Here is a 25,512-nt window from a genome sequence, read left to right on the forward strand (position 1 = left end):
AAAGTTTATAGAGAAAAAAAGAGCCAGGATAAAGTTATTTCTTCTAATTTTCAATAGCAGTAGAATTTTTCCTTGCTTCTGTAATAAATGAAAACAAAGAACATGGAACAAAACTGACATCATTTGCATCTGACTGATGTTTTTGAAAAAAGCTCGTTAAGTTTTAGGTTGTCCTTGGGACACAAGAATTGCTTTTGCATTCAAGCCTAGTACACATGGGATTGTAGAGAGTGAGCGTGAGTTGACTATCCATGTGCGTGGTTTTCTACAGTTTATCTTGACTGCTGTGAAGTTAAGTGTTGAACAAGGCAGCTATGATAGGAAATGTCCTGATGCCTCCCTGGCACCTCTTGTTGATATCCAGGGTTCACTACGATTCTGGGTATCTCAGATTCTGCCAGGGAAGTATAATTACCCAAGAGACCACTATATTTTTTGTTTTCACCTACTCAGTGGCCCTTTAGTACAGAGCCCTGAAGACAATATTAAAACAAGGGAAATCCGGAAAGGATATGTTTGTAGAGCACATCTCCACCCTCAGCTTTCAGTCTTTGAGGATAAAAAAGCCTCAGAAAAAGGGATACAAAGGTGACTGAGTCACGGACAGTAGGGGTATAGCTGAGATATTTAGCCAGATTTGGAATCCCTTATCCTCTTATATTCCCTCCAAAATTTGCTTTTCCTTTTACAGACCATAGATAGATTGCAGTTTGAATTCACACAGCTTCACCTCCCTTGTCAGGTTCATCTAACACCGCTTAGATTTCTGTATTTTCCTTGTACAGGAAGCTTGGGTTTGCTGGGAGATATACATTCCTATAAATGGGGCAGCTGGCTTATTTGGCTCCTAGCAGAGTTTAGAAAATGAGACTAAGTTGTCCTTATTCATGTGCAACTTTTCAGCAAGTCCATACAGTTTACAACATGAAGTTACAGCTCGTTGGTCTGAAAGCCTTGTCAGAGAGGTTCTCTCATTGGCATATTTAATTTATGCCATTTACAATTTGTTGTCATTTTCCTGTTTTGTTCCCCCTCGTTCTTGATGTACCTTTTTTTTTAAATGAAACATCCCTGAGTGGATACAGTGCAACATCTGCATCAAGCAGTGATTGTCATTTACGAAGCATGAATTGAAAAGTACAGATCATGGGTGCTTTCTTCCAGTGCACACTTTACCATGAATGTGTTGAGAATATTTGTGAGTCTTCATGTGGAAGGGACAGAGATTACATGTGAGAAAGAAAGTTCTTACCAAAATTTCAAAATACCTCGAGATGTAGTCACAGGAGATGTTCAAAGGGCAACTTTTAAAGGTGCTTTGTTACCATTGAAAATATGACTTGGTTCTCTTCTAATAGGCAGATTTGGCAGCTGTGGCAAAAAATGTAAATCTTTTTTCTCCACTGAAGTGAACTGAATGTGTACTGGTTTCCACTGTTTTGTTCTGGTTCAGTCGCTAGCTGTTTCCTGTCCCCTAGTTTCAAAAGGTTCATGCCGTCCCAATGAAATGTTTGCACTAGTGGAAACAACACAAATTCAAATCCAGTACCTCCTGAGGCAGACGTGGGGAACAATCTTTTTCCTACATCACCCATGGGACAAGTAAGGAAAAAATTCTCAGCCACTTCATCAATTGAGCCAATTTAAATCCTCTAAGGTAAATTAGAGGAAACAAATGATTCCCTTTGCAACTGAGCAGGAATTACAGGCTGACAATGGAAAACACTAGGCCAACAGAACAATGAAAACAAAGTTTGACATAAGTTCAAAGCTCAAAGGGAAACACCAAGTAGACACATTAAGCATCGCCTATCACAAGCCAATCATAAAACGTACATTGCATTTGGAAACGGCTTGGTTTAATTGAGTGCCTTCCATTACCCTGTTTTCCTAGCAATCAGTAGAGTAATCTTTCCATTAGAAGGAAATATGACTCTTGGAATTAATTCTTTATACAAAGAGCTAGCAGGAGTGACATTTACACCAAAAAGAATTGAGTCCCTATAGCAGCATAATAAGCAGTCTACAGCTGTCTTCTTAGACACTGAAGGTAATTTGGTTCAATGTAGTTAAATTAATTGAATATAACAGTAGTTGAGAAAGAGACTCATTATTTTAAAGCCTTTTTGTTTTTCCCCATTGGTTTGGAATTCATCAATCATGAGGTGGGAAAAGGCTCTGTTTTCTAAAAGAAAAGACTAACACTACCGTTTGCTCATCAATGAGGAGTTCTGCGGCACTGTGGAGATGGCTCTCAACCACGCGACTTCGGGAGAGCACAGGAGATTAAAAAGAAATCAAAGTTTCCACTGATGGAAACTTTATGAAGCAAGTGTGTGTGTGTGTGTGTGTGTGTGCATGTTCGTGTTTGACAAGGAGAAGAGGGGCAGGTCTTCAGGAGTTGGTGGCTGGGCTACTCTTACAGGAGGTCATAATTTTCCTTGTCTTATACACAAAGCTCTCCTCCAGCTTCCTTTTTAAAAATCTCATTTTGGATCAGACGAGACCAAAGACATAAGGCCTCCAGAACACAGGCAGAACAAACTCCTTGGAGTTGACGCTTTCCTGGTGATCAGTTTGATTGGAGAGGAGGTAGAGAAGTGAGAACTTGTACTAAGTCTAAATTCTCTAATCCTGATCTCACCTTTTGCATTCTGTACTTCTAAAAGTTGCTAAAAACATAATCTCAGGCTAGATGGATGATGCAATTCCAAGTTGCATAGGAAATAGTTTTAGCTTTGGGGTGTATTCATTCTATAGAATAACTCAAATATTTTCTTCTAATCTTCAAGTTTTTGCTATATTTTTATAATACAGTATTTTGGAGTTGAAAAAAATTAGAGGCTCCAGACTAGAAGGACATATAAAGTTCTGCTTCCCCCTTTATTGCTGCTTTTTCTATCAAACTTATTAAAGAGAATGAATAGAAAGAACTACTTCATTACTTTGTGTATTCTCTTTCTAGCTTTTCTTTGCCAAAAAAAAAAAAAATAGTTACAGAAAATCTTTACAGGAAATGGCATTGGGACCCTGGGTTCTGATTTTACTCTTTTACTCTCATTTTATTAGAAAAAATTGCTGGTGGTGATAATCTACAGACTGTATTTCTCTGTTGATGACACAATAAGCACCAAAATCAAGTTTCTTTCACAACCTGAAATCCAAAGAAAAATAGTGTTTTATGTGTCCTGGTGAAAAAGAGGAAATATCTATTGTTTGGTCAAAAAAGTCCTGAACTCCACAATATTATCTGTGGTCTAATTCTTAAAACAGGAAAATGGCTCCAAGTACTTATTTTTTCCCCCAAATATGTACCATCTTGACAAGGCTTTGACGTCATGGATAGAAATAGAGCTTTTATACAGAGGCCATGCATTATATTTATTCCTTCGTTGACTTATTTCTGAGTTGGTACCATCCTGCCATTGACTCTAGATGAAAACTCTGGCTGGGAAAACAAAATCCTGATTGTCTAACATAAAGGTAACATGTAACACAGAAGGTCAAGAATATAAGAGAGCCTGACTGAACCTCCTTTGCTAGTAGGTATGGTAGTTTAAGCCACAGTGCATGTGCATGAATAAGTAAAATCATATATAATATTCTCAGATATTATATACTTATTACATACATGCACAGTGCTTTCCAAGACAGCTACAAATTTACACATGCATCAACTATCTAAAAACATAGAAATAGGTAAGCCTATTAAGTGGAATTTTCTTAAATTATATTTGAACAATCAACAGGAAAAGTAATCATGTAAGGTACCGCTCTGTTCTCGTATATATCTACAATAAAATTCTATAAACAGTTGTCTCCCAAACATACCCAAATAAAATTAAAAAAAAAAAGATAACACCCAGTGTCCTATATTTGTATATTTATGGTCATTTCAAAAACAAACAAACAAATAAAAGAGCCCCACTCAGGTGCATATTTACATTCTTCAAACTGTAGCGGTGAAAAATAATTCTATTAAGTGCAGGACATTCCTAATGTTGCAGTAGTGACATTTTTCTTAAGTCTTCATGAACACATTGCTTTTGTCTTAATGGTGATGCATTCCATGACTATGAGACAGTTCTCTCGTCGCCTTCATTTGCAGACGGTGGCACAGTCAGGATTAAAGAGCTCCTTGTATAACGGAGGAAAGAGTGTATTCACTATGTCTGGATGCGATTGCTTAAATACCTGCAGTTTCTCCCCGTGCAAGTTGCAAACTGCCGTGATGGTTGGTATCTTGGCTATTAACTGCGGAATCGAGAGACAGGGAAGGAGACAAAGGGGAAGCTCATTAGTGCTCTGTCTTCAGAATCAGTGTCCTTCCTGGCCCCAGATGAAGGGAAACAGCTTTGGAAAAAGATGTTCAGCTTCTCCCTTCGAACAAAACAAAACAAAACAAAACGCACCCCCTCCCATCTTCCAAAGAGAAAAGAAAGAAGGAAAGCAGGACCAAGCTTCCTGATTCATTGTTCTTAAATAAAGTGTGCATGGGAGGTAGTCCAGCTTAATTAGGAGGAGTCGGTGCTCTGCAGGCAGGCTGACTGAGCTGGAATCCCAGTTCCAAAACAGCTAAATGGCTGTGTGGCTCTGACACATCCTATGTCTCAGTTTTCTCATTTGTAAAATGGGCTTAGTAACAGCACCTACTTCAATGGATTGGTGTGTTTTTGTATAAAAATGCTAAGAACACCGTAGACGTGAAACACAATTGTTAGCTGTTATTATCTTTCATTTCCCACATGAATTTTTATGACATGGATATTAGATTTTTAGTTTTGGAAGTGACAGTGTTAGGAAGGTGTAACCTAAACTGTGTGAGGTGTGATCCACAATTATCTGGACTGCTTTGCGATCAAGCTCCCTGGCCCGCCTGTCTCTCTCTCTGATCCTTTTCCACTGCAATGCATAAAATGAAACCTGTCTTTAACCTGTATTTAATCAAGAGAGAATTTGGGAGGTCACTGGCACTTAGCTTCCTTAAGGAGGTGTTTTAAAAACTAGTGGGAGAATATCCACTTATAATTGCTAGGTTTTCATACATATGTATAATGTGGAATGTAATTTTTTGAGTTCAGATACCTAAAAGCCAGTGCTTTATAATAATTTAAAATGTCCACAGTTTGCTAAATGTTACATAGGTCTTAGGAGGGGAGCAATTCTAACTTTTAACATACTTATAATTTAGGAACACTTAGAATCTATCATTTAGTGTCAAAATCAATTTAAAACCAAATGCCACTGTAATCAAATTAGTATGCGAATAAGAGTCTTATACAGAGAATACTTTTATGAAAGATAAACTTGATAGCTCATAAAGCTGTCCAAAGAAACGCTTGAAAGAGATGATAAAACAAAATTAAATAAAACCCATCTAATCACCAATTAGGCTCACCGTGCTCCCTACCCTATTCAATAAGAAGAATCCATCTCAGCCTTTGAAGCAAAAGAGGAAATAGATAATTAGTTACTTTGTGACTTTTCAGAAGCAGAAATTTCCACTCTTTCATTAACTTTCCTTTTAACAACTAATGACTCTATAACCATACTATGAGCAATTTAAAAATAGCATCAGGGTTAGAGCTGTAGACGTATTCATTAAAGGGATCTAGAACACATAGAGAAGTTTGAGATTCAGACTTTCCAACCTAACCATTTCCATTGCTATTTAATGATAGGAATAAAAATGAAAAATGTGGAATCTTTGTCTGTAGAATGGATGTTAAATTTTAAATGGAGAATCAAGACTTTCTCTCCAACATTATGAGTTATTTAAACTTGTAGCAGGCCCTCTGCTAGACACCAGAATGTGCAGAACAGTATGGTTCTTGCTTATAATCTACTTGTGAAGACAGATGTGAATGAGATTCCCACATAGCCAAAAGGAGACTGAGAAAATGTAGTGAGGGCTATGGAGGAATGGTGCTAGGACTAGTGGTAGATAACAGAACATTCTGACTTCTTGTAGCAGGCCTAAGAAGGCTTCCCTAAGAAAGTGCCATTTAAGCTGAGCTCAGACGGAAGAGTGAGAGCTAACTAGATGCTGGGCCGGGGGTACATAAGATGCCCCAGGATCATATGAAAAGACGCTGTGGAGCCTGGTGCACTGGAAGAACCGAGGGAAGTTCAGTGTCTCTGGGGCAGTGAGTGAGCATGTTTGAGGGTTAAACTGGAGAAGTGGGCATGGCCAGATAAGGCAAGGTCTCATAGTCTGCATTAAGGTCTTTGGAAGGGTTTTAAGCAAAAAGAAAGATGATCAGTATCCCATTCTGGAAGATTCACTTTGGGTCCAGGGTGGAAAACTGTATCTTTTCTATATTTTCATAGGTAAAGAGTGTACCAGTGTCCATGTAACTGCAGTCCCTTGGGAAATAACTCAAGCTCTCTTAGCAGCTGGTTCACACAGAAGGAGACTACAACAATTTTGGAGCCCTCCTTGCACATTACAATTCTCCCTGAAATAGCTATTGAATGAAGAGAGGCTTTGAAAGCTTTCTATAATCATCTGCAGTTGAATTCATGATGTGCAGAGCTCCCGAAACTTCCAGATGCAACTCTGTAATGACTGTCAATCTTTACTGTGCATAGGAATCACTGGGGTGCTTCCTAAAAATGCAGATTACTGGGATCTACCCCTAGGGATTCTGTTTCTGTAAGTCTGGTGGAGCTCAGCCTCCACGTTTGAAATAAACATCCCTCGGGGATACTGATGTAGCGGGTCCACGGAATAGACTTTGAGAAACACTGTTTCAGAGGCTCACATCTTCTAAATTTACAACTGGTTTTCAAAACTGAAAAGCAAATTCTGTATTGTATTTGAAACAGTCCTGGGAGCTGAGTGGAAAGTTAGCTCCCTTCCAGGTGGCAGAGAAGGAAGCTATCATATCAAGAGAGGGAAGGTTCCATTTGGTTAGACCTATTGGTTTGGTGAGGGACAAGTAATGAACTCCCTGTGTTTCCTATGATGCACAAATACAACATGGAGAGCATTGGTCTAGTGATTGAAAAATGAGCTTTAAAGCCTGACTGCCTGGGTTTGAATCCTGGACCTGCTATTTACAGCTGGGTCATCGTGGGTAAGTCACTTAACCTCTCACCTTCCTTACCTGTCAGATGGCAATTATAACAGTCCCTACCGCAGAGGGTTCTTGTTAGGGTTAAACCTGTCTAGACAAACTGTCTACAGCAATGCCTGGTGCACAGTGGCAATACATGTGTTAGGTGTCATGCTTCCACCCCCACAGAATGCTTCCTTTAAGGAGAGAAATAGTTGAGGCCATGCTTCTTCAGCCAAATGACATGGGGGACAAGAACTCAGCTTAGCCCTTAACCAAGCATCAAAAACCAAGTCTCTGTACATGATGTGTTAAAGCATGGGGAAATCAGCCATTTACTTTTAATGAAATGAGACAGCAACATCATATTGATTTTCACCTTCTTGTAGCAACTTTCTTAAGGTAAGCTCATTTAATAAACTGTGATTCATGAAGTAGAATCCGATGTGCTACAATTCCTAAAGCACTTTCTGCTCCTTCAGTGAAGGCGTGGTGTGAAATTAAATGTATAAAAGCATGACCCTTCTATAGTTGCTCATCTGCATTGGAAATCTTTAACCATGTGTTCAGTTTGGAAAGTGAATACAGACTCTTGCTTCTTTCCTGCCCCAAACTCGGGTTTAAGAAACATCTGGTTCAGGACCTAGTTCTTCCCTCTTTTATGGGACTTGGGTCCTGTTCCTGTTGCTCATCTGTAGAATGGGCTGGAGGGTGACAATTGCTTTCTGTTAAAGAGCACTGGGAGTACTTGAGCAAAGAGCACTGAGAAAGGCAAAGAGCTTCCCCAACTTCTGTGCTCTCAGAAGAAGCTGATTTAAAGGCGTCCAATCAGCTGTGGAAACAGAAGTGCTGACAGGGGCATCCATCACTCTGGAGGCGTGATGGGCCAGGAGGTCACGCAGAGGCAGCCAGAGCACTTGTCAGAACCCAGAAGGGCCTGGTGGAGGGAGCAGCAGGCAGTCACTTACTGCTCATTAATATTATGTACTGCAGCTGGGGGACCCTCATTTCAAAGGGAGCTTGGAGCAGCCTCAGCAGCAGTTAATGGCTCAACAACTTTTTAAACAGCTGGGGAGGTGATACAGAAGCACTTGGAGATGGAGGGGGTAGTCAATTTCAAATCATCATGAAATTTCTTCATGTTTAAATAATCCCCATAGCAGGAGAAGACAGAGGGTCTGTAAAAAGGCATTTTCACACTCATCTCTCTCTCTTAAGACGAGCATTTCTTATAAGAAGGAAGCTTTAGCTTATACCTACAGGGGTTTAGGAGAAGAAAAAGCAGCTGCTTGAGAAGAGATAATAATCCTATGTTTCTTTGCAGAGGGTGGTTTTATGAGAAAATCCACAATTTTATAACTAGTACGTTTGATGTTGGAAAAATGGAACAAGCAGAGGTAAAATTAGTGATCTTGTCCATATGGGCTTCCAGGCCATCACGATGCCTTCCAACCTGAAGCAGGAAGCCAACAACGGTTTGCTCAAAGTGGAAGAAACTTCGAAAGCACTGATAAAAACGGGGCACACCAAGGGAGGATAAATAGATCCATTTCACTTGTCCATTCACTTTTCTTTTTTGGGTTTTTGTTTAGCTAAATTTAGACACTTGGATTGGAATAATAATGTCAAATTTGAGATACCTGTCTGGTCATAAGTTCTCCCCGCCCCATCCTTACTCCATCTTTGGCTGTACTGCAGGTTCTTTCTAACCTGGGCATGGCTGACTAAAGTGGAAGTGGACACTTGATTCAGCTGGGGTTGGGATTTGGAATCGGACTGAGAGACAGCAAGTGTCTTTCTAAATGTAGCAGAAACTACAAGGAACCTAAGAAGCTAAGAGCTAGCCACATGTCACCCCGTGGACCAGGGAAGCAGAGTCAACTGATATTCAAAGAGGGAGAAGAATGAAGTAGATACTTAAAGAGAGATAGACGTGAGATGGAGAATTCTGAAGGCTTCCCAATTCTTTGTTCCAGTGCCTTCCTGAATGGGGGCTGAATTTTTGACCTTAGGTTCCATGAGATATCTCTCCATCATTTTATGTTAGTTTTTCTTTTTGCTTAAGCTAGAGTGAGTTGTTTCCTGTTACTTGTAACCAAAGAGTCCTAATTAATACACTGACTTCCAGCTTGATGAGTGAGGAGTACATCGAAGCTTTCTTCTTATTTATAGACCATTAGTCCGATGGACAACTCGGAATTTCCAGGTGTTGGACCTATAATGTTTGCCAGCAAACTATAAACAGCTAAAATGTACTGAAATAATCTGATTTCTTACGGGAATTCCACAAGAAAACTACTCAAGAACCAAGGCCGTGTGTTACTCACCATTCTCTCCCTTGCCTCTGGCATATAGCACATACAGTAAATGTAGGTTGAAATAGAAAACTATCCGAGGAGAAAGCTATGTTTCCTGAGTATGGATTTGGAATTTAAAAACTTGGGTGATCTTCTGAACTTTTTTCAATAATTTTGCCTATTCCTGAACTATTTTAAAGCATATATACCATTGTGAGGAAGCCTGAGTGAGGCCTCTGGGGTGCCCGGTTTTATCTGGGCATTGGTAACACAGGTATGTTAACTTTGTGGTCATTCACTGAGTTATAAGCTTATGATTTAAGAACTTCTCAGCATGTGTGTTATACTTTAAAAAGTATAGAAATTTTAAAGTATAAAATAAATTATTAACCAAATAGAAAGGGGAGTGGGGAGGCTCAGACCACAAGGCCACATCATCTGGGTAGGGACCCCTCTGCTGACTGGACAGACTGCTGTTCAAGATGGAATTGACCCAAAATCCCTAGTTCTACCTACTAAGAATTCTAATATAACACATAGTGTCTTGCAAGAAGAATAAACAGGCTTTAGACATAAACATTCCACGATGAATCATGGCACAGTCTATTTTGAGCTCACTGAAAAAGCAATGAAAATCAATGTCAATGACCCTTTGCAGTTTCCATTGATCTCTCAACCAGCATTTGCTCCATAGACTCTGTCTAAGAGTCAGCATGGTTGTTTTTTTCTAAATCTGTATCATAATAGCACTATTAATGTGTGAATGACCAGGAATGATTTCTTTCCGGTAAAATTTCAATTATTAACATGTAAAATAGGGTTGTCTAAGCCTTCCATCTTTTAGGCTTTTATTTAGTAACTTGGTGTTGTTATAACAGACAGAGAAACTTCCCTCTCTATGTCGATGATACAGTTTTGTTATTGTTATGCTAAAAAAAAAAAAGGAATTAAGAAGTTAGTGAACCTGTTGGCTTGCTTGTACCTATCCTGCCTCAAACTATCACGGTTCTCCCTGGGAGGGCTGGAACCTTCCAGATATGAAAGGAAGATGAACCTCAAAGGAACAGATTTGTCACCACATGGTGCAGCCATTCTTCTTGTCCAGGACATTCTCTTCCCAGAGCCAAACTGAGATCTCCATATTATTCTCATTAACATGAAATAACCTTAGACTAAAGCTTTATGGATGAAGGGACATGGTGGGACATCTTCATGAGCAGCAAGGACTTAGAAAGACTGAGTAGAAAAGAGAGAGCCCAGAGAGGGAGAGGTAATAACTTTCTGGCCAACCAGGAATCAGAAGAAAGAAGGAGTGAGAGAGATTCTGAGCTTTGGCAAAATGACTAGACTCCTCCACATCCTAGGAGAATTAGAGGGGGTTTACTAGCATAGAACTATGGGTCTAAAGACACCCAGACACAACTAGAATATACAACTATGTACTAGGGGACTCTCGGGAGAAGGAGAAGAAGAAAAAAAGATTGGCAACAGCTGTTAGCTCAAGTGCCAATCTTTAAAAAAGATTTTAAAAATAAAAAGTAAATAAAAATAAAAACACCCAGAAGGGTGGCGTGGCCCATGCTTCCTGGAAAGGTAGCATCTATAGTGCATGGTAAGGCACAAGCATGTGAACACTGTTTTGAGGAGTGAATGGAGGGCATGGTACTCCCCGAAGAGCTCTAGTTGTGGTAAAGTAAATAAATGACACTCCCTCTAGTCTCTGCATATGCTTTGTGGTCCGAGTTACACAGTTCTCCATGCTTTCCCATTGGATATATGTGTTGTTACGGGGTTCGCTACTTTTAAATTTCTCAGTACAGCCTTGGGCAAGTACATACTTCCAGGAGTGTTGCATTTATTTGCAGGAGTGCTGGGAAAAATAAATATGCCACCTAACAATATTCCGTGACTCTAATTAGCCAGCAGACACACAGGAGGGGCTGGACTGGAGAAGACTACATGAAACGAGGGTCCAACAGTGGCTCTGATCCAAACGCTTTCTTAGGAAAGGGCTGGGAACGTGAACCTGAGGGCAGGATGTAAGCAAGACCTGCAGACGCAAGCTTTTCTCTTGGCCATGGGTACATGGCCTCAACCCGGCCCCAACTGATTGGCTCCCTTTTCTCCTTCACTCTCTGCCCCTCTGGTCAGGGCAACAAGAACAGCAGTTTTAGTGACTTGTAATAAAGGAAGTCCACAGGCCAGAGGACAGAATCGTCAGCAGTCTCTGTGGTTCAGATATTCACTGCTTTACCTCCCATCCCTTCTCCTCCTCCAGCAGTGCTTATGCTCTTCTCAACTGAGCAGAGAAAGAGCAACACAGCTTCCTAACCCCCTTAGTGGTCCTCACCCTGCAAGGAAACGGCTCAAAGTGAGTCATTGCAGTACCTAAAGCAAAGGTGATGGAGGCCCTCTTGAAAGCCTGATGGAAACGCAGGCTATAGAAACATAGTATGCTCTGTGGCTTTAGGGCTGGAATATCATCCTAAACTAAGCTACCCGTAGTGCACAGAGGACTAATTTGAATCTGCAAGACTTGGCAAAATCTGTTTCTTCACTTATTGTAATGGTAGAACATCTAAAGAATCCTTAGAATTATCACACTGGACTGAGTATTGGAGGACAAAAGAAGATGTCACGAGGGACCTTTGTTTTTCTCTTTTGGATTCAAAGAATACTACACTGAAGGGAACTTAATGACCATACAGTCCAACCTGCTCCTTTCCCGGACAAGAAAAGTGAAGCCCAGAGCACAGATGGGCTGCCTCCCCTAGTCATATGGGGCTTAAAAATATATATGTATATTATATATTATATATACATATATATGCATATATGTGTGTGTATATATGTATATATATTTTTTTTCCATGAGCCTTAGTGAAAATGACCAGTGTTATCTCATTTCCTGGCTTCTCAAATCCAGCATCCAGCCAAATCTAACTATTATTTATAGCCTTACACTTATACTTTCTTACCTATATATTATTGCTGCCATCACTTGGAATGCTATACTCTGCCTCCCCAATCCCCTAACTTCCATCTTTTCAAATAGTTTTCATCCATCAGTGATTAGCTCAAATATACCATCTCTTGGATAAAAATTTCTCTGCTGACATAAAATTTCTTCTGTCTACAGCACCTACAACGACAGTACTTACACACCACCTATTATGGACCATGCAGCTTGCTTATATTTGATCTCCTTAAAATAACCTCAAAATAACCATATGACAGTGATACTATCTTTAGTTATATATTACAGATGAGGAAACTGAGGCACAGAGAGGTTAAGTCACTTGTCCAGGGTCCCCCAGCTGGGAAATGGTTCTGATTATTATAAGTATGTGACATATTATCATTATGCTCATGAGGAGAGGAAACTAGATTCTTTAATAAGGTTTCCCCTCCAACCAACAAGTAAATAAAAAAACAAACAGATTAATATATAGGAATCAAAACCTTCAAGTTAATGGACACAGAATTCCTGAATTTTCAAAGCTTCCTGAAATTCAAGTTTGGTCCAAAGGATACGGCACTGATACTTGAACTTTAATTTCAGGAAGTGGGCGGGTAGAAAGTGTTTTGGAGGCTGTGCACTCAGGAGGAAGTTCCATGACTGTGTCTGAGCCTTGCACCTCTCGCCTGATGTCTGCCACCCCTGTTCAGGGTTACCTTTGTCGGCAGTGTAAATAGTCTTTGCCCATTACATAGATGGCAGATCCACCCCACCTACTGGAGGTTTCATCGGAGCCCCTGGCCTTGAATACAACAGTCTGGTATGTGCACATTTTTCTAGAGACAGGTTTCATAATGTTTGCCAGATTCCCCAGGGGGTCTATAAGTAACAAATTTAGAGGCATCGTGGAGGCAGAAGAGCTCCATGACTATGAAGGCAGAAGGAGCATTTCCGGAAAGATGAAAAGAATCCGTGGTGGGGTAGAGTAGTTTTTCTTGGATTTAAATAAAATGTTTATTCCTTCTTTATATAAGAAATAATCCTCTTCTAATGCTTTCTCTGGTCCCCAGCTTTTCAATAGTCTCTAAGAATAGAACTGAATGGATGTTAACTAGACTTATTGTGGTGATGACTTTGCAATATATACAAATATCAAAACATTATTTTGTACACCTGAAACTAATGTTATATGTCAATTATATCTCACCAAAAGAAAATCTAAAAAAACAAAAAAGGACTGAATTATGTACTTTCCCCACTACAGATGGAGAAAGGAGAGTTAAGCTGACCTATAGTCAATGTTTTAATTTTTTTCTTGCCCTTAAATATCTTTCATTCTTCAATTTCTCTGTCCCCTTTCTACCTCAAATACCTCAGATCACCACCACCAGGACACCAGGAGGTAGAAAATGGTGTAAGCATGAGACTTTTACTCTCCTAGGGGAGTAATAATCATAGTTCACAGTGTGTTAGAATTTATGCAGTGTATACCTCATTTGATCCTTAAAACACATCTTACAGAAGCAAGAATTCATAATCCTCATTTTATAGATGATGAAACCAGGGTTTTCTGATAAGCAGATGATACCCCTAAGCAGAATAGCAACAACTTTTGTCTAATTCTGGATTTTATCGAGACCTTAATTTTAGAGTGGTAAATATGGGGACCAAAGTCTTCGGGAGATCTCACAGAGCTCCCCTCCGACACCCCATTAATTAACCAGTATATGTTACAGAGCAATTACAGAGACAGATGCAGATATTGACATTATGGTCTTTTCTGCCCAGTGTATCTGAAACCATGGAGAAGTTTTGCTCTTAACTGGGAGAAAACAGGTGCAGAGAGCAGGTGATTTGTCCTTGCTCATGTAATAAGTGAAAAGTTACACCAAAGAGAACTATCACTCTACAGTGTGGAAATGTTCTTCCTAGTGATGTGTTAATTTGAACAAAATGTTACCATAATGAAACAGCATACTTAACTCATGGCGGCTTTTTATAGCAGTGCTCAGTATGTGCAAAGTAAAATCTGATAGTATCTCCAATAGTCTTCTCACTTTTTTAAAAATAAAGAACTTCAAGAGTAGAGTGCGAGGGTTTTAATAATAAATATATAAAGAGTAGGATTTCTATCACCTTTAACCAAGAATAAGCTCCATTTCCTAGTTTCCTACCCTCTAAAAAAACTCCAGTTCTTAAGAAATCAAAGATACTTTCAGATCTAAAATAATGCTGAATATCAAGCATTGGAAAATTACTTCTTCCTTTTATGACCATTTTACTTCGGTAAACATCTTTTCCCAGGACTCTTCTTAAAGATCACTATTCTTAATTAAGTTGAATCAAGAAATTGATGACATTTTGCATGCATTTTGCCCCTGGGATATTTCACCATTTTGAAAGCACCCAGGACAAATCTTGCATGAAGAGATGAGTAGAGTTGAAGGGAAATTTGCAAGTAATTAACCTAATCTTCTACCCTGGGTAGGACTGTCGGTTACAATACACCTGACAGGAAACCAAGCAGTATCTACTAGTGTTTACTAGTATTCTACTACTAGAATATGACCAATGACAGGAAGCTCACTACTTCACACAGTGGTCTACCCCTCTGTTCAGCAATTCTTATCATTTTATAGTTCTTTCTTATTTAGAATAAACATCTACCTACTCTTAACTTGAACCCAGACCTTACTCCCAAAGGGGCACAAAGTCTCTTCTTTCTTCACATACGAATTTTAGATTTGTTTCTTTGTTTCTTTGCTTCAAGCTTTTGTTCTCAGATGAAACACCCTCAGTTCCTTTGTCTTCTTATACCTGGGGTTCAGATGTGTCAATATCATCTTTCCCTAAGAAAGTCATTCTCCTTTCAATCCATTATAATTTCCTGGTCTCCCTTTTTAAAATTGGCACCTTAAAATGTACGCAGCCTTTGGCAACTTTCAGAAATTGCTGCTGCTGAGAAATGTCCCTGGCTTTATATAACAAGCCCTGTTTGCTCACTGAGCTTTCTTTCGGGGATGGGGGTCCATGATCTGAGGACCTACCTTTGCCAAGGTCTCATCATCCAGGTGATTCTTCTGAATCACATGTTGAAGTGCAAAATAAATTTTTTCCTGAAGCTTCTGGACCTTCCTTGGTTCTATCAGCCAGGCTCGGTCTGACAAAGGAAAAGAATGGGTAAGAAGGGGAGGGAACATAAGTTTTGCTTTATTTCACTTAACAGACATAAGTGCTGAGTTTCAGACTTATTTCAAAGCAGTTCTAAATTGCTTCTGAAGACGTGTAATTATTTATATAAAACACAAATATTTCATAAGCAATGCCACGATGACAGTAATGCACAATACACTGACGCAGGAAATCAGGATGGAGGAGGTAAGGGTACAATGGTTCAAATTAACTCCTTCGTATTTCTTCTAGTCTGTGACAATTTGCATCTCTTACTCTCTGTGGACACATGCTGAGATTTTCTTTCAAAGTAGAAGTTAATGGTTTGTAAGGGAAATGAATTTTAGCAGTGAAAAAAATTTCTTGTACAGGAATATTTTTGGTATTCAGGATCCTCCTTCCTTTTATAAGCTATGTTTTAATTTAGCATAAACATGAGTCAATTTCAAAAATTTAATCTTGAGTCCTCTTTCTCCATATTGAATTTTTAAATGGTGGATAGGATAATCCCTCCTTTCTTTTCTTGTTCCTTCATTCCCTCCTTTCCTCTCTTTCCTTCCTTCCTTCTTTTCTCCCTAGAAGCTTTATACACCATGGTGGCAAAATTCAGCCCAGTATCAATGCCTTAGGCTGGAGCTTCAATGAAGAGACACCTGGAGTCTCCAAATGCTGAACAAATACTCATGGAAAAGAACTTGGACGTGATCCTTCTGAACACAGTTCAGGTCAGGTGAGAAACTCGATTCTGTAATCCTAGACAGGGCAAGGACAAGTCTAGTCAACAGGTAAGCAAAACCTTACGTAACTGAGCACAAAAGCCTTCAGTGACAATTGTCAATCAGAATAAATTAAGTTTCCCCCCCTCTCCCTTCCCTAAACTATCTGGAGCTAAATAGACAGTGGCTATTATGGCAAGAAGCTGGGAGAAGGGCGGGGTCTGGCATGAGATGGAGCCTACACAGTCTGGAAATCTCTCTTCCTCTCTTTTTGAATATGGCAGTAGGCCAGGTTGGCAAATATTTGGAGTTGCTGAAGCCTCTGAGTGTGGGTCTGCCATCAGGGCTGGAAGAGTCCCCATTAGGTAGAGCAAGCCAAATGTCCTCTTCCAAACTCATCCCAATTTGATGAGTACAGCACGTTCTTTCAGAAAAAGGCTCATAATTCAGCTGATTTCTAACTTATATGGAACAGGCTTGCCTTCCTTCTGGGGCAGTTATCTTCAAAGACTACTTAGGTTTACCATGTCTTAAATATTTGCTGCTAGGAATTTACTGACATGTCACAAACATACCTAAAGAGGACGGTGAATTTTGCAATGCTTCCTATGAGTAAGCAGGAACCAGAGTGAAGCTGCCTCCCTCCTTAGACACCCACAAGCGTAGAACTAGTCTTCTACTGAACTATACCCAATGGGAACAACCAAATGCAATGAGAAATGGTAGGATGGAAATTATTTGGCATGTGGTCGCTACCAGAAATAAATATTTCTTGTCACTTCTTCCATTTATCTTTGTGCTTGCAGGTCTGGGAAACTTTCTAGGGTTGAAAGAAAAAAAAAGCCTAGAAGAACAGCTTGATTTTAGACAGAGCCACTAAAGAAACGTTTGCAATAATACATCAAGTGATAACTAATTTCCATTTTTGATTAAGTGCTTAAATAAAAAGCAGAAGCAAATAAGAAAATCTTTATGAAATTTAAACATAAATAAATAAAGCCTAACTGATAAAAAGTGTATAGGTCGGTATTATCAGTAGATATAACTAGAAAGACATGTCAAAGTCTACCGTCACAGGTAAGACTAATTTCTTCCAGCCTCATTGAAAACTATGTTAGGATGTAAAAAGAGATCTAGTCTCTAGAGATAAATGCGTTATAGAAGGAATGAGTCTCTGGACCATAAAAATTATTAGGAATGTGTCTTTTTTTCAATAGAGAACTGCCAATGACACTGCTACCCCTTGACCCAAAACCTAACCAAAAAGACAGCTGAATGAGTGACTCTGAATTCTCATTCTGGTTGAAGAAGCAGCCATGGATTTATTAGGACTCTAGACACTTTCAAGCTGGCAGATACTTTTAAAAAGAATTTCAGGGGCCGGCTCTGTGGCCGAGTGGTTAAGTTTGCGCGCTCTGCTGTGGTGGCCCAGGGTTCGGATCCTGGGCGTGGATATGGCACTGCTAGTCAGGCCACGTTGAGGCGGCGTCCCACATCCCACAACTAGAAGGACCTGCAACTAAGATATACAACTCTGTACAGGGGTGGGGTTTGGGGAGATAAAACAGAAAAAAAAAAAAAGAAGATTGGCAACAGTTGTTAGTTCAGGTGCCAATCTTTAAAAAAAAAAAAGAATTTCAATTGCTACAATTCTATTTGATTTATAAATATCGCATCTTACCTTCTTCGAAAACTTTCTGCTATTTTATTGCATTTTAGGGCTAGATGAGGTTATAATTATCAGGAAGTCCAGTGCTCTTACTTTATGGATGAGGAAACTGAAGTTGTGAGGGGTCAAGTGTTAAAGGTCACACAGATAAGTGGTGACACAGCCCGTCCTAGAATGTCTACCGCCGCATCAGAGATCCTTCCCTGTGCAGCCTTTAGCAGGAGCCATTTTTCCCTCTGCTGTTCTCATTCCTTTTAAAGCTCCCCATATTGCTAAAAACAGGAGGCACCAGCATTTGCCTGAAGTGGGCACATCAACATTAATTTGGTTAATAAGCCAATGAAAGAGGTCTTTAAAGAGGAGAAAGTGTATGTTTTACTTATTTTAGTCCCTACGCTAGGTGTCTCATTCCAGTATCCTTCTACTACTCTGGTTCTACTACTGCCTTACTGGACATTTTTTTTCTATGTCCTTTATTTTTAAAATCAAAATAGAACTTAGCTATAACTCAAACACTATCTGTTTTCATTTATTTGTTAAGGAATAATTTTGCTTATTTGAATCTGGAGTGACCCTTACCACGTGCTCTACTCTTGATTTGGGGACAAAACTAGTCATTTTAATTAACTGGAGGCTACTTTATTTTGAATTGTCCAAAAACATCAAAAGCTTATGAAAGAAAATATAGTTTTAAAGTTTCTCCTGAGCACCTTGGATTAGGTAGGTGGAATCCATGTTAAAGATAGTAAAAGAGGTTATTAAAAAAAGGCAAAGACCTCAGGCCTCCCTACCTGGAGAGATGAGAACAGCAGATGAGAACAAAGCAATCTCCTCCTCGGTCAGCTGCAAGGAACACAAATTCTTTGCAAAGTCAAATGCTTCATTCACTAGGTCATCAGAGCCTATAAAAGAAGGCAAATTAGATGAAAATACTTGAACAGAATGGGACAATAGTAAGACAAGTCCCATAATCAAGAAGTTATTCAACAATCTGCATACTACACACATAGAAAAAATATTTCCAAGTTCCTATCCATAAAAAGTGATTTATGGGGCTGGCCCCGTGGCGGAGTGGTTAAAGTTCTGCCTCAGTGGCCTGGGTTTGCAGATTCAGATCCCAGGTGCAGACCTACTCCACTCATCAGCCATTCTGTGGAGGCCTCCCACATACAAAAAATAGAGGAAGATTGGCATGGATGGTAGCTGAGGGACAATCTTCCTCAAGCGAAAAAAGAGGAGGATTGGCAATGGCTGTTAGCTTAGGGCAAATCTTCCTCACCAAAAAAAAAACAAAAGCGATTTAGTAGTAATTACAGAAGAACAAAGTTGGGCAACATCTTGATTAGGTAATGAAAGATAATATTACCAATGAGGGGCAGTTGGAAATGGTGTGTGTCCATTGTAATATCCAACAGGGAATATATTACCTGACTCTAATATTATAAGTTTGAAATTAGTCCCAACTAAAATAATTTAAACAAGTGACTGGGGATCCTTTAGTATAAAGACAGCATTCATAGAAAACCTAAAACATTATGTATAAGGTGCCGAGGACTGTCAGTCTTAGTGGCACTTGAACTTCGCACTGTAGGTTGTCCAGGTGCATTCTATATAGAATGAAGATGAGGTAGCTATCGATTTTGTAATGTCCCTGGAAATTGGATAGAGGAGCTAGGGTTCATATATTTTTACCTTCTCATGGATGACTCACAGGTCAGTTGCTTAGCCATTGTGAATTTTGGCAAAGTAATGCTTCATCCCTACACTGATACGCGGTAAATGTTTATTTTATGAGGCTGGAAATATACCCAAGCTGCTTGCCAAGGCTTTTCCTCCTTTCTTGAAAATCTAGCCTTGGAGATGACATGGATGTGTATCAACCGCAGAGAGGAAACATTGCCAGCCCCATCAGCCTTGCTGTTGGCTTCTGTATCAACTAACGGTACAAGAGGTGAAAGGGCAGTGGCCTCCTTTGATGTCCATGGGCAGGAAATGGAACAAAAGGCACTATCAATGGTTAAAACCTTTCCTGGCATCAGCCCATCTTTGCTAATGTTCTTATCCACACTGTGCACTGATGAGTGGATATGAACAATACACAACGCTTCCAAACAGAGACTGACTCTGTCCGTGCCCTCCCACAAGAATGGTCTGGGGATAATTTGGGGCAGGTCAGCACCCACTCTATCTGTGCTCCCAGAACTTAATGAATTAACAGGGAGAAAGTCATTGCTCTGAGTGAGAAACAAGTGAAGGAGGTCCTCTTTTAACTAGGTGTCTTAACTAATGATTATGAATTTACATAGGAAACTTAAGAGGTCACCCCTAAGGACCACCAGTGGTCTACAGGGCAGACTTTGTGAAGCAGTAAGCTAGAAGGTAACAGAAAAGCTGATCCTACAAAGAATGACCTATAACACACCCCAGCTCTTTCAGATTCAATCTTCAGTGATTTCTGAATGAGGCATGGTCGGTCTCAATAGGGTCCATGATTCTCTCCTTCCTTTCATATTTGGATGCATAATTGTAGGATCCAAAGAATTAGATGAAACATTGGAGGCTCACCTAGTCCAACTCTTATCTAATAATGAGATACTAGTTGACATTAAAGAATCAAGGCATTTCATTTACCAATTTCAAGCTGAGTGGAGAAACTGATGGTACCTAATAAAATTGTGTCATTATCAAAGGGAAACTTACCTAAGGCCTTGAACATTTGCATTCCTCCATATTTTCCTTCAAACAGAACAGTGTTGTTTAATGGGTTGAAGGCACGGCACATTCTCACTAAAACCACTTCCAAGCAACCTGTTAGTAAAAAATTAAAAATATATATATAATATATGCAATAATAAAGAGGTTATTACTGCATACAGACCAAGAACCTTTCAAAAACTTTAAAACACACACACAGACACATATAGACACACACATACAGAAATCCTTCAAGATTCCTTCCCAGGTAAAAATTAACTATTTCAGAAACAAAGCTCTAATAAAGATAAAATATACTTTAAAGGTGGCTAAAATGGAGGGCCGCAATAATATTTTTTTTAACGCATACATTTCCTTCTATTTTTTTGACTAACATTAAAGCTAGTTTCAACTCTCGAATTCATAAGCGATGAGAAGTGGCCCAGACAGGAGCTTTGTGGCAGGCAAGTCCAGTCTGCTAACTTTTGTAGAAGTTTTGCTACTGGGAAAACTTGCTCTCTGCTTCAGTGTTTCACATATTCCATGTATACGTCAGCATATGATGACTTGAAATAGAGACCCCCTCAGTGTGTTTCTTGGAGGCACCATTTGTATCTGATATTCTTTGAAATACGGGTTTCTTGGTCAAATAAGTTTTGGCAAAATGCTGAATATTATCTCACTCCAGAGAGTTATAATCAAGATTTACAGATTGAAGGCTTGGAGAAGTCCTGACTTGAAGGAGCTTGTTCAGCCTTGATGGACCCAGCATTTCTCTGAGTTCACTGTTAGCCCAATGAGGGCAGGAACCTTGTCTGTAGCCATAGGCAATCGTGGTTATTTTATTCACTTTATACCTCCAGGACCTAGAAAGGTCCCTGGCACATAGTGGGTGCTTAATAAAAAATTATTAAATGAATTATTGAACTACCTTTGTTTTGCCCTCTGAATGTATTGACATCCTGAGGAACCATAGCTGCACAGTTTCCCCACATTTTGGAAAAATGGCATTTGCCCCCTAGAGTATTGGAAGGTGACAGCCAGAGCCAGAAGCCACAAATTTGCATCAGAACATCATTCGGGTGATTTGGCTACACCCAGGGTGCCTTTTTTATGCTGCCACTTTATATTTATGACTGTGTTTTATTTCTTTTGTTCTGCTGATTTCTCTTTGCTTTCCCTCATATGTCACCCAGCATAGGGGCTTACACCTAAGAGGTTACTTGCAAGTATTAATTGAAGCAGTGCTTTTCTGACAAAAACAATAATAGGTACCATTTGTTGAGTATCTACACTGTGGAAAGCACTTTCCTTGGCCCCTTATATTCATCATTTTATTTGCTTCTTGCAATACCTCTTCAGGTGAGTTTCATTAGCCTTTGTGTATGGATGAGTTACAGGAGGTGTAAAGAGATTAAGCACTCTGCCTTTTATACCACAGTCAACATTTTTACGGTTGGCAGAGATGTTGAAGATTATACGGTCCAGTGCTTCCCAAATGTCAGTCCATGGAGTGGTTACATCTGAGACTTAGTTAGAGATATACGAACTGGGTTCCCCTTTTGGAGATTCTGATTCCACAGGCCTTGGATGATGCCTATGACTCAGAACCGTCAGTAAGCTGCTCTGATGCTCCTGATGCCATTCCAAGTTTAGAATTCGTTATTTCTGGTCCATCTCTTTATTTTACAAACGAGGAAACTGCCATCTAGCGAGATTAGCTCAAGGTTATATATCAAGTGTGGCAGATTTTATTTTTCAAAGAAAGTTACAAAAATATCTTCCTTCCCACATGCTTCTCTAGAATCCTACTACTCCCCCATTAAGAAGTAGAATCCATGTCTCCTACCCTTGAACCCAGGTGGGATGGCTGCCTCAACGGATAGAGTGTGGTGGAGACAACACTATGTAACTTCTGAAGCTAAGTCAGAAAAACGTTCTGCACTTCTGCCTTGTTCGCTTGGAATGCTAGCTTGGAAACCTAGCAACTATGCTGTGAGAAAGTCCAAGTGGTCTGTGGCAAGGCTCACAGGAACAGGAACTGCGGTCCCCAGGCCACAGCCTTGGCTGTACTCTAGGCTGTCGACCAGAACAAACTGCCAGCCAAGTGAGTGAGCCAGTTTGAAAGTGGATCCTCCGGCTCCTTGTCAAGTTGTCTCTGTGAATACCACCTGGGGCAGAGACAAGCCATCCCTGCTGAGCCTTGCTCAAACTGCAGCTTTGGGATTAAAATAAACCACTATTGTTGTTTGAAGTAAGTTTTGGAGATGTTTTAATCCAGCGACAGAAAACTGATACATCAAGGTGATGTTTGAGTCGAGATGCATCAACCCGTATCATTTGGTAAAGAAGCAGCAGTAGCTTAGAATAACTCGGAGTTCTGTGTAGCCCAAGTTCAAATGTCAGCTTTGTGATATTGAACACAGCCCTTCACTTCTCTGAATCTCCACCTTCTCTTCTAGAAAATTGAAATAATACCATCTCACAAGATTAAATGAGATGTCATGGTAAACATAAACATACGTATGTATATGTTATTATAAATATAAAAGTATATTGTTATTATTACTAAGGCCTGGAATCATGAGTGTTAACACAAACACCATGGTGGTTCTTATTTCCTATTTTCAAATGGGGCCAAGAAAGACTTTTTTTCTGTTTGGATTATGGCTTCTGCAAAGTCAGTCATGTGCAGTTTCTTGAGCTGCTGCCTAAGTGATGGTGTGTGCGTCTGAGAGCATGTGTGAGAGAAGCAGGAGGGAAAGATGCGAGCAGAGTGGAGCTCCTCCTGGTGTATTCTGGCTGCAGGCTATCCTCATTAAAATGATTGGAAATGACCACAGAGGCAGAGCTCGGCTAGCCCGGATTTTTTCTCCTCCAACAGAAGGCAAGTACCACGTTTTAGAGCCAGCTCAGCAATTCAGCCACCTTGACACGCTAATTACTTGGTCTGCCTATCAAGCTGGGTATCTCAACCTCCGCAATTAATAGCTCTACTTTCAATAAGCAAAATTGTATTTGACTTCAGAGGGGAACTGAATGAGTAGCAGGGCATTTTTATTACTCAGAGTTTCCTTTGGGAGTTGGCTGACAATGTGGGTGGTAAAAATGAGTTACATATCAGAAGGAGGATTTTCTAGAACCAACACTGAGCTAAGGGTCAACCACATCCTGGTCTAAAATACGTCCGCCATGAATCTTCTCCTTGTTTACCTGACTTCAGAAGTAGAATTTGATCATTTTGGCAGAGCTCCATGAAGCCTGTTATCCGCTTTGCAAACTCTACCACGTATTGGATGGCGTGAGTGATCTGGATGGCACATTGCTGCCATAGTGCTTCCCTGGACTTCAAGAGAGAAAACACAGAATGTACATGGAGCAAAGAACAACTGGGACAGTCACTGAAATACTCGGGGTTGCCCTACTGGTGCTTACCTGTCACCTGGGCCCAAGGTGGGAATTCACCCACTTCCTTTAAAAGAGGTAGACAATATTTTCTAAGATATTGTTTTGACTGTTTGAACCTTGATACGTCACAATCATCAAATTACTGAGGCTCAAACAATGGAAACACTACAATAGTATGTAAAGATGGTTATCTATAGTTTCTTTACTCTTTTTTCCTCCTTTGCTTCCTTCCTTCACCTCACCTAAACAAACCCAAGCTCTTAGTCCATTTTGTAAAAACAAAACTCTTGCACTGAGGAATGGTGACTCATTTATAGACTTCCATAAGGTTATTTTCACGTGGTCCTGACCGACACTAGTAATATTTTTGTTGTGTTCTTTTTCCAGAACTTACAGGTTGTTTTTTGGTATAAGAAGAATTTCAAGGGAAAAGGTATCAAATCAGATCACTCTCTTAAGTAATATAGAATCCCAGAAATGGATTTTGATCTTTGGGTTATTTTTTTTGGAATGGGAAACATAAATGCAAGTGTGTTAATTCTGGCATTTATTGACCATAACAATACCTATGCTTTTGTCTTCGTATTTATATAAAAGTGGTAAGATTTAATTTTTCCAGTGGAGAAAATCAGTATGTTATAATCATATCTTTAGATACAGAAACATTTATATATTTTATTAAAATTCCATTTACTGATAGATCTTGTAACTGAGAATCTAAACCCCAAAGTAAAATAATGTGAATATAGAACAAAAACAAAAAATTCCTTCTCTTAAAGACTTCTCTAATGGACACAAAGAAATAATAATAATTATACAGGGTGAGTTGTCTTCGTTTTCTTTGGTCCTTTTTTAACATGTTGGGCAAAAAATCCATTTACATTGCTTTGTTGTATATCTTTGTGGTGTTAGTTTGCAACTATTATTACTGCTGTGATTTCTCAATTGTGCTACTGGCATCTAATGGGTAGAGACCAGGGATGCCGCTAAACACCCTGCAATGCACAGGACAGTCCCAACAGCAAAGAACTGTCCAGCCCCTAATGTCAATTGTGCCAAGGTTAAGAAAGCCAGAAACAGAGAAATTACAAAAGAACTTTCCTGTAGCTTCCCAGAGTACCTTGCTTTGATACGCTTTGATTTCTTCATAGGTGTGGGTCTGCCATGCCAGCTGGTGCAGCTCCTCCATGGTGTATTGACATGTCTCCAAATGGGACTTAATGATGTTCTGTGCAATTCGATCTATGAGAAAGAACAATTCAAGAGTTTGTGAACAAAATCCCACTCTGCTCAAAAAGTACTTTTAATGTGTTTACTACAAGAATGCCTTTTGGCAATACTTTAGCTGTATTAGAGTGTCTTTAACACTACTATCTATTTTAAAATCTCCAAACTCTTTATTGTCTATTTAAAATCGTCAATCTTTTAATCAAAATTTACTGCCTTTTCATTCTCCTTTTGGTCACAAACCTGGTGTCTTACAAGTTGTAAATTGTTCAAATAATTATTTACTTTGACAATAAATACAAATTACCATGTT

General features: G+C 39.6%; 1 protein-coding gene across 1 annotated transcript in view; it reads right to left on the reverse strand.

Moving 5' to 3' along the window:
- Window positions 1–3,895: 3,895 nt before the first annotated feature.
- The window catches only part of RORB (RAR related orphan receptor B), a 176,937-nt gene continuing 155,320 nt past the window's right edge, over window positions 3,896–25,512 (reverse strand). Inside the window, exons 5-10 of the mRNA XM_046664812.1 lie at window positions 25,093–25,214; window positions 23,778–23,910; window positions 20,571–20,678; window positions 18,662–18,772; window positions 15,362–15,474; window positions 3,896–4,254 (exon numbers count right to left, since the gene is read on the reverse strand). Coding sequence (XP_046520768.1) covers window positions 4,099–4,254; window positions 15,362–15,474; window positions 18,662–18,772; window positions 20,571–20,678; window positions 23,778–23,910; window positions 25,093–25,214 — 743 coding nt within the window. The 3' untranslated portion in view covers window positions 3,896–4,098. The remainder of the gene's footprint in view (window positions 4,255–15,361; window positions 15,475–18,661; window positions 18,773–20,570; window positions 20,679–23,777; window positions 23,911–25,092; window positions 25,215–25,512) is intronic.

Source organism: Equus quagga, chromosome 6 (genome assembly GCF_021613505.1).
Source record: "Equus quagga isolate Etosha38 chromosome 6, UCLA_HA_Equagga_1.0, whole genome shotgun sequence".
NCBI classification, from domain to species: Eukaryota; Metazoa; Chordata; class Mammalia; order Perissodactyla; family Equidae; genus Equus; species Equus quagga.